This window comes from Eurypyga helias, unplaced genomic scaffold (genome assembly GCF_000690775.1).
Source record: "Eurypyga helias isolate BGI_N326 unplaced genomic scaffold, ASM69077v1 scaffold13986, whole genome shotgun sequence".
Lineage (NCBI taxonomy): Eukaryota > Metazoa > Chordata > Aves > Eurypygiformes > Eurypygidae > Eurypyga > Eurypyga helias.
Genome location: NW_010258671.1, coordinates 49,413 through 58,287, shown reverse-complemented (window position 1 = coordinate 58,287; position 8,875 = coordinate 49,413). Strand labels below are relative to the sequence as shown.

Genomic DNA, 8,875 nt, shown 5'->3' with positions numbered 1-8,875 from the left:
CAGGAAAAGGGAAGGGAAAGCAAGGCAAGGCAAGGCAAGGGGTAATACTCCTGTGCAGATGAAGCAACAAATGTACACCCAGGCACCTAACATCAGAAACACTTCAAGTGTCAAACTGTAGGTGGAGAAATCACTTCAGCAGCTTAAAAGATCTCCGTAGAAATAACTGGTTTGAGTACAAAATGTGACTGTGTATTGGGAGACCTATCAAGGTTTAATGAGTATAGGTACCAATCAATGTCCAAGAATAATCTGGTTACCTAGCTAAAGAGGGTTTCTGTGGTGTTTTACTAACATATCCTATTAATTTTTGTTTCTACATTTTAATTTTGCATTTGGAGAAGGCCTATTTTTTGCAAGATCACTAAAATGTGGAAGAAAATATTATTTTTTTCCAGTAATATTTTATTTTATATATTCATCAGAATAAATACAACACAAGCTTCTCCATTTCTGGGAGGTTACGCTTTCTACCCAGTTGCTACATCTTTCTGAACACGTTGCAGTAAAATTATATGAATAAAAAGTAAACCTTAGAGATTATCCTAATATGGCAGAGTTTCCCTAGAAGTATGAGTTAAGGATATTCTATGTAGAAAAACACACGACTGCATGGAGTTGTTCTTTCTAGAAGCTGGCCTTCAGAGAAGGTCCCCGTTCCATCTGAACTGAATGGAAGACACTACAAGGATGACACATCTGGGAATAGGGAGCTGAGGGTAAATGATAAGAGAAGGAGTAGAAGATGGCCACCAAGAATGTGGAAATCAGGGCAGAGTGACATGGAAAGAAGAAGAAGGCACAGAAATTCTAACTTACTTCATTGTGGAGAATGTGCAAAAATAGACTGAGCTCCTGACTTAGAGTTAAGAAAAGATGTGGAAAAAAAAAACCTCTAAGGCTTCACTGTAGAGAAGGAAATGAGACTGTACTCCTCCCTGTAAGTTCCATAAAGGAATACCAAAAGATGTCCACCACAGAAAACAGTAACATGCAAAATCTACACATAGACACAGGTGCTTTGGGGGTGAAGGACTGGGCATACAACAGCATCAGGGAAGTATCCAAACTTGTAGGCACCTGGTTGAACTACAAATCTTTCCAAGGTTCAGATTCTTTAATATAAGCACTAGTGGGATTTTCTAGCTGAAAACTGACATAAGGAACAAGGGTAAGTACTGACAATTTGATAGTTCCATGGTAGACTGAGCTAATTTTAGTTACCAATGGCCTCTGAAAACATATATATGATTACTTTTACATCCAAGTAGCACCAAGTAGAACTAAAACTGTTATTTCCTGGGAGTCTCTGGTACCCAGGTTCTTTGGCTCCAGAGAACCCAGGCTGTCAACAGGACTGCCCTCTACTGCCCCACCAAGTAGAAATGTCCTGAGTCAGTACGCTGCATTTGTGCTGGGACTGATTTACAGATGATCAAAATGTGTCCTTTTAAAAGCAATAATTAATTTTAGGGTTTTTTTATTATTATTTTATTTTGAATGAGATTAAAAGTGCTTCAAAATGTTGGTTTTTTATATTATGCATAATTCTACAATGGAATTATAGTTTTGAAGTAACTGTTACTGTTAGAAAATCCTCCTGTGATAAGGAGTAAATAAGGGAAAGCCCCTGGCTAAGATTAAACTGGATTTAATTTAGGAATATTTTAATATTGGTAGCTGTCACTGGGTGGGCTGTTAATTGTTTTCCCATCATAGTTAAGTTTACTCATCAATATAGTTTCCCTAGGTCCTTTAAAAATTAGTTGCTTTTCACAAGTACTATAACCCAAATCTTAATGCTGGAAGAGTTTGGATTCTTGCCAGATATTAATTTCTTCAGAGACCCTTAAAGTTGCTGACCTCTTTTTTTTTTTTTCTTTTTTTTTGCCAGCAGCAGTAACTGATAATTAAAGCTGAAAGAATTCTCCTGTTAGGTGGAGATCATTGACCAAGCTGTGTAACTGCTTTGGTCTGCCGATAAACTATGCATAAAGGCTCACGTTTCTACTTGGGCTTTGGGTGAAAGTGGAGAATTGTACAATCTGCAGGGTAAACTTGGGCAAGAAGCCTTACAGAAGAGAAGCATGGGTGGTAAGGAGGAATTAGGCCGTCCCTGGAACAATTCAATTGAAAGCTGCAACATTATTATTCTGGGAGCCAGGACATGTGAGTGATGGAATTTATGGAGTTACAACTATCAAAACTAACCTTTCCAGATAATCATATTATTCTGATTAGGTATTATCTGACTGATACTATTCATGAATATTATTTGCAATGTCTGCTGGTTTTCATTTTAGCTGGGGCTTAAAAAGAACCAGTGTGTTAGCAAAATTCCGGTTATGAAGGTGCATTATACATAACTTGTGTGTGTTGTACAAACATGCAAGGAGACCATGGATTGGAAAGATGGGATACAAAGGCTTTAGCAGCACATACGTGGTATTTGCTGAGTAAGCTAAGGATGGCAAACCCATAGAAGTATGAAATCTTTCCAAACTATGTAGTCCAGAAATACAATCCCTAAGATGCTCTATCAATTCTTCTACCACATTATTAACCGTTGTCTGTACCCCACACATTAAAAAAGAATTTGCCCAACATTTTACAAAGGTTGAAATCTTTATGGATAACTAGAAACAACTAAATTGAAAACCAGAACATGGAATAGAAGATGAAGAAGTCATGGGAACAATACAGATTGGTCGGGACAGGACAGAAGGGATCTCAGTTTAGGATACAAGCAAAAGATGTGTACACATTTCTCGCTACAGCCTGGGGCAGGAGCCAAAGTTACTGACTCTCACTACTCTTCCTCTGTCAGCAAATTTTTATGAAACACAGCAGCAACGTTCCCCACCTCCTCTTGGTGCCAGCCCATGCAGAGCACTCTACCTTTTACTGCTGTTTGCTACCACAGTAGCTCAGGTGACCTATATAGTGGATAGCAAAAGTTCCCAGGGTGGCTGGTGGCCTGGCAGCCACTAGAATCCTACATGACCGAATTTCTACTTCTTTTCAGCTTGCTCTTTTTAAAAGCAAGGAAATTATACCCCCAAACCTCACACACAGAAAGATAACAGATGTAAATGAAGTACTTCACAGTTTAAAAATTCCAAAATAAAAATTGCTTATGTAGCTTTGGTTGAGCTGCTTTGTGCATACGCATTAACATTTACATGATCACATCTTCCATCCTAGGCAGAGAACAAGAGCATAAATGAGAGCTGTATAAAGGATGCTGCCATCCATAGGACTCCTACTTCCCTGCTTTCGGATATATGTGAGAAATGCAAAGAGGCTTTATTTCTCTCTCTGTGATAAAGAGATAGAGGACAATAAAACTATAAATGTGGTGGAGGCAGGAGATGGGCTGATTTGACAAGGAACTTGAGACAGGAAGAAATGTATAAAAAATGATGAAGGAAAACAGGACAGAATGAATGGACCAAGTGGAAGCTGGGGCTGATCAGAGTTTTGAGGGAAGAGAAAGGATAGTCCTATGGCTGTCTGGAACACTGGACTCTCCTGCTTTTTCTGTAAAGTTCAACCCTTTACACAAAGGGTCAATTGCTCATCATGTAGAACTTGCTGAATCCCCACAGCTCCAAGCAAATTCAATGGGTACTTGGCTTTGAACATACACAGTTCTCTACGAAGCGAAGAACTCTGAGAGTCCTGCAAGTCTCAAACTGAGCAATCAAAATTATATGCTTAAGTTTTCTGGCTTTAAAATTGGAATAATACCAACTCTGACTTACTTCAATGTACAATTGCAGATGAAAATTAATTAATTCCTTTATAACCAAGATAAATTAATCGGGAAACACTCAGATGCAAGTGTAGTGACAAATGTGTTAGTGAATTAGCAGTTATATCCTGAGAGTACAGTTTGAGAAAAGTGCAGTGAGTAACAGACAGGGCCACTAATGGGATAATGAGGAAAACAGAAGAAAATCATTAGTTGCTTATGCAGTGATTACTGTCTGCCCTGTGAAATGAATTACTTTGTTATCCTATGAAAAAATATGTGATCAGAAAATGAAGGATTGCCTTTTAAAGAAAATGCAAGAGAGAACTGAGTTAACTTCAACTGCTTAAAATTCCAGCATTTTCTAACTTTAAAATTAACAGAGTTTTTATTTGTTCGATAGGTATTCTGATAACCACTAAATAAAAAATTATGCTAAATGCTAAGTAAATAATAGATGCTAAATCTAAAAATATAACTTTAAATCCTACTTAATCTTGTTCTCTTTGCTTAGGCAAAACTTGGAATAGGTAGAGAGAATGGCATGAGACAGTGGCGTCCCAAGTTCAAGTGATTTTTTTTCTTCCTGGTGTGCATTAGGTAGGCTTGACTGCAGATGCTTGAGAAAGGCAAGGAGATGGGGTAATTCAGGAACACTTGCTAGCACAAGTGGAAACTTTGTAAAGGGTTAGAGCAGCAAAGTATGTTCTTAAAGTAGTATTCATGCTGCCCCAAGAGTCTTCTCTATGTTTTCTTTATGTAATTGCATTTCCTTGTACATCTACCACTTGACCCATCCCAACCCAAAATACAGGTCCAAATCTTAGTTTCTTTGGGTTATATGCCCATGTCTTACTCTGCTTGTACTTACATGTTTTCCCTGATCCCACTTACAACCCTTCCCTTTGCATATCACACAGCCTTCTAGCAGCAGATACCCACACAATCTAAACTGAGTTTCAAAATGGTTTTGTTTGATTGGGTGGGAAATAAACTGTAAATTTTGCACCTATTGTTTGCATCTAGTGACTAGTTTAGCTAAAACTAGAGAGCGATCTTACTTCAGCAGCTTTTGCATGCTTGCTTTCTCATCATTCCCATGCTTTACGGTTGTTATTTTCATCCAGGTATGTACTGAACTCAAGAAATGCTATTTAAGGCACTTACGTACAGCAAAGACAGAATACTGCTTAGCGTGGCAGCATGAGCTATCCACTCATACTTCCCCTACCCAATTTTTCCTTGTTACTGAGTACATCCTTCCATATTAACCATAGTACCAACCCAGGAGTACCGTTATTTCATAGCACTAACGAATGCTATAGTTCTTCCACGTAGAGTTTTGATCAAGCAGGAAGTGAGATCAAAGATAAGCCTCACAATTCTCTAACTTTCATTGCACGCAATTATCACTCCAAAGAACTGAAAGGAATTGTAAAGAATGTGTTTTAAGTAGGGGAATAACTAAGTAAATACTAAAACCATAGTCAAATGAGAAAATGCATCAAGCTGGTAATAGTGATATAAACCTGGGCAAAATTATGCAAGTATTAGGGATAAACAAACCACTTCCTTCTTCCTCCAACCTATGTCTGAGAAACTGCAGCACTTTACTGGTTGTGTAATCAGAAGAATTTCATGAGTCTAATCGCATGAGAATATTCTGTTCTAACTAGCGAACTCAAGCGTTCCGAAAAAAAATTGAGTAGGAATTCAAACATTTAGATGAAATTCCAGAATTTCTGACTTTTGTCCATCCCTATCACCTAATGGACACACAAAAGGAAATACTATGCCAACAGACTTATGTATAAAGCCAGCCTGTATGAGATTTCTAGACTTTGACACATGTTCCAAGCAGAATCAGCCCCTTCTGCAGCAGCTCTCCAGATAGTGTTTCTACTTTCTGACATAATTATATGCAATTTGCGGTCAAATAACTATTTATAAAGAAAATATTTGTTCTTTATATCTTACTTGAGTTCTTGTGAGCTTGTGGCCAGCATACTTCGAATGCTTTTGTCAGCCAAGGGACAGCCAGATAAACTGTAAGACATGGCAGGACATACGAGTAAGTTAATCTTTTTATTAACTGAACACTCCCAAACAAACACAACATAAAAATTAAAAAGTAAAAGTTTGTAATGCAGAAAAGCGATGGGGCAAGTGCTGTAATATTGAATTTTGTAATAGTTAACCCTCTGAATATATTTAGGTATCAACATTACTTCCAAAATTACATACTGCAAATGTTCTTTTTTTTGTTTGTTTCTCTATGAACTAGTAGAATGTAACATAAAATATTTGAGGTTCCTGGGTTAACTACTTAAATGCTTAAGCATACTTTGGAAATTTTAGAAATCTAGTTAAAAATAAAAGACGTTTATACAACACACAAATTAGCATGCTTTTAAGATCAACATATATTACTCAAAGGGTTAACACATAGTTCAACGTTTTACTTTGACAGCATTGTTGAGGTAAGCTGAAAACAATAAATTGAAAAGACAGAATCCACCATGAAAAAAATGAAGTCACACCTTCTATGTGAGGCGTAATTACCAGTCACATGACCACTCCCATCACACCCTGGTGTTGGACATCTGCCACCAAACAAAAACAAAAACAGCCAAAATAGTAAGTATGTTTAAAAAAAAAACTTTTAAAAGTTTCATTGTTTCCAGTTTAGCTGCAATGACTGCAAGGGGTTTTAAGCATCCTAATCGAAAAGCTGCAAAATGAACTGGTTTAAATGAAAATGGCGTCTCAATACAATATAGCATCATTAAGAACAAGCAAATACACGCTAGCTTATCACTTTACTTAACTGGCAGTTTGGAACATTTATATGCTGCAAATGTTGCATGCTCATACTGCAAGGCGTATATGTACCCGTTTGTTTAAAAAAAGACAAAGAGAGAAAAGGTTAAAAGGAGAAAAATAATTTCACCTCACATTATGCTTACGTTATTAAATCCTTTTTGCTCTCTTTGCATTGAGGGTACTTGGGTTTAGGACTTGGGATTGTAACTTCACCAGGATACCTTCTTTCTTCAAGCGCCTCTTGGAAAGGATCCAAATCTTCTGGCTACAGGCAAATATACACGCATTATTTTCTGCATGGTGAGGTTACAGCTTACATGAAATAATGCAAAGCAGAACCATCAGACATTATCACCTCCTTTATCCTATTCTGACTGAGAAAATTAATGAAATTATTTTATATTCCTTGACCTGTTAAACCTTTAAAAAATATTTGGATATTTTGATGGAAGACTTCACAAAATGTGAAATAGTTTATTTAACTAGAAAAGAAAAAAAGAAGAAAACACAGCTTTTTCTATAGCTGTCATATTATTTTGCTTTAAAAGAAACAGTATTTTTTTTCTAAAGTCAGGGCAAAGCAGAGGAAATGGAAAAAAAATTACTAAATACAGTATCTTAGGCATCAAAAAATCATCTTAAATAACATTTTTAACAGTTTAGAACATCTCAAAAATGAAACAGAAGCAATCTTAACCTCTGGGGCAAACCTCAGTGGATCTGCCTGCCAAAACAGAATTCTATCATTTGTAATTAACTTTAGTGATGCATTCAGAAATTCAAACCGCCTGTTTCAGGAATAAAGCGGCTGAATGCATTGACTTAGCGATTCCTGCAGATGGTGCTATGAACACCACAGTATAAATAGGGAGTTCTGGTTGCTCTGGAAAAAACCTCTCTATACTGTCTGTTTTACCTCACATTTCCTTGATAGTGACAGATTTCCTCTCAACTTCACTGAAATTAATAGCAAAACTGTAATTAACACCAGAGCTAGAATGCATTCAGTGCATCTAGTGAAAATGTCACTTTGTTGTATTTTTCAGAATTACTGAAAATAGTTTTACGTTTTAATTAAAATCATTAAGAGCTGTGCTACGCAAAAATGATTAGTCTAATTTTGTGTTATAAACCAATGAAAAGTAGAAGCCTCCAAACAGCTAAATTGCAGTGGGTGCAGCACTGTAAACTGCACAGTGGATAAGGGTTGGAACCTGATGAACAAAAGCCTTGGCACTGAACCTTGTCAGCAGACCTCTTCAGTGTCCTGGATGTTCTAAGTTCGAAAAAGGAAAACAAATTCACTAACGTAATTTTCTTTATTTGCCTCTTCCATTTAAAGGGTTTTGCTGTGGTTTTGGCATTATGAATTGAAAAGTAACACTGATTTATAATATCTCTTTTTTTGTACTGTTGAAAGAAAGTATTTCATTAATACAGGCCCTTTCACACACAGAGATATCAGGAGCGTGTAAGTAATCTAGAAGAAGATTAGCTGAAATAGCTGAAAGCTTACATTATACTCTGCTCCTTTTGTTTAAATTTATTTCTAAGTAATACATGCTTTCAAATCGTCAGCACATCATTTATGGTTTTCAAATTCAGGAGACTATCTTGTCTTGGGAGCTGATTACCCCAGTATTGCTCAGTTACGTCAACTTGCTTACACAGAGTAATGTAATCTGGATATAGAGAAACATCTTTACTGCAGAAAATATTTGTTAACAAGATGATGCTGTTAGAAAACATGATTCACATTCATGGTTCAAATGTTGTCTTATGGAACTTAGTCACAGATCAGATGTGTGCCAGCATGATATAGTCCTAAAGATTAACCAGCAGAAAGTCCTTTTTTGTAGTAAGCCACCATTTTATCACGTATTAACTTTCCTCCAAATGTCAGAAATGTAATGAATTACCAAACTTAGATTACAACAAGAACTAATAGATGAAAAAGACATACATTAATCTCTTTGGAATCATCTTCATCTATCCTACTGGGCTTCATTTTAGTGTAGTCCACTGGCAAGTCCCAGCAGTCACCCTCGTTCAGTTGGTAACACCGGTTATTCATCACGGCTTGCCGTTGCGGGGACATTGGCTCCAGTGGTGTCAAAATGGTACAGCAACCATCTCGCTGCCTCTGCTTGTTCATGCTCAGATCCAACGTCCCATTTTCATCAACTTCCATATCAGGATTCTGTCAAAATAAGAAAAATAGTGTTAATTCGGCTTCACACCAGCAAACTGCTACCTCTCTGTGTTCTTCAATCTGATTGCCTAGCAGAATGATAAAAC

At 36.9% G+C, this 8,875-nt stretch overlaps 1 protein-coding gene across 1 annotated transcript in view; it reads right to left on the bottom strand.

Moving 5' to 3' along the window:
• The window catches only part of LOC104511716 (myelin transcription factor 1-like protein), a gene marked incomplete at both ends in the record, with an annotated part of 55,552 nt that overhangs the window by 817 nt on the left and 45,860 nt on the right, over positions 1-8,875 (bottom strand). The window contains 4 exons of the mRNA XM_010154436.1: positions 5,732-5,800; positions 6,295-6,357; positions 6,721-6,842; positions 8,541-8,777. Of these exons, the coding sequence (XP_010152738.1) occupies positions 5,732-5,800; positions 6,295-6,357; positions 6,721-6,842; positions 8,541-8,777 (491 nt within the window). The remainder of the gene's footprint in view (positions 1-5,731; positions 5,801-6,294; positions 6,358-6,720; positions 6,843-8,540; positions 8,778-8,875) is intronic.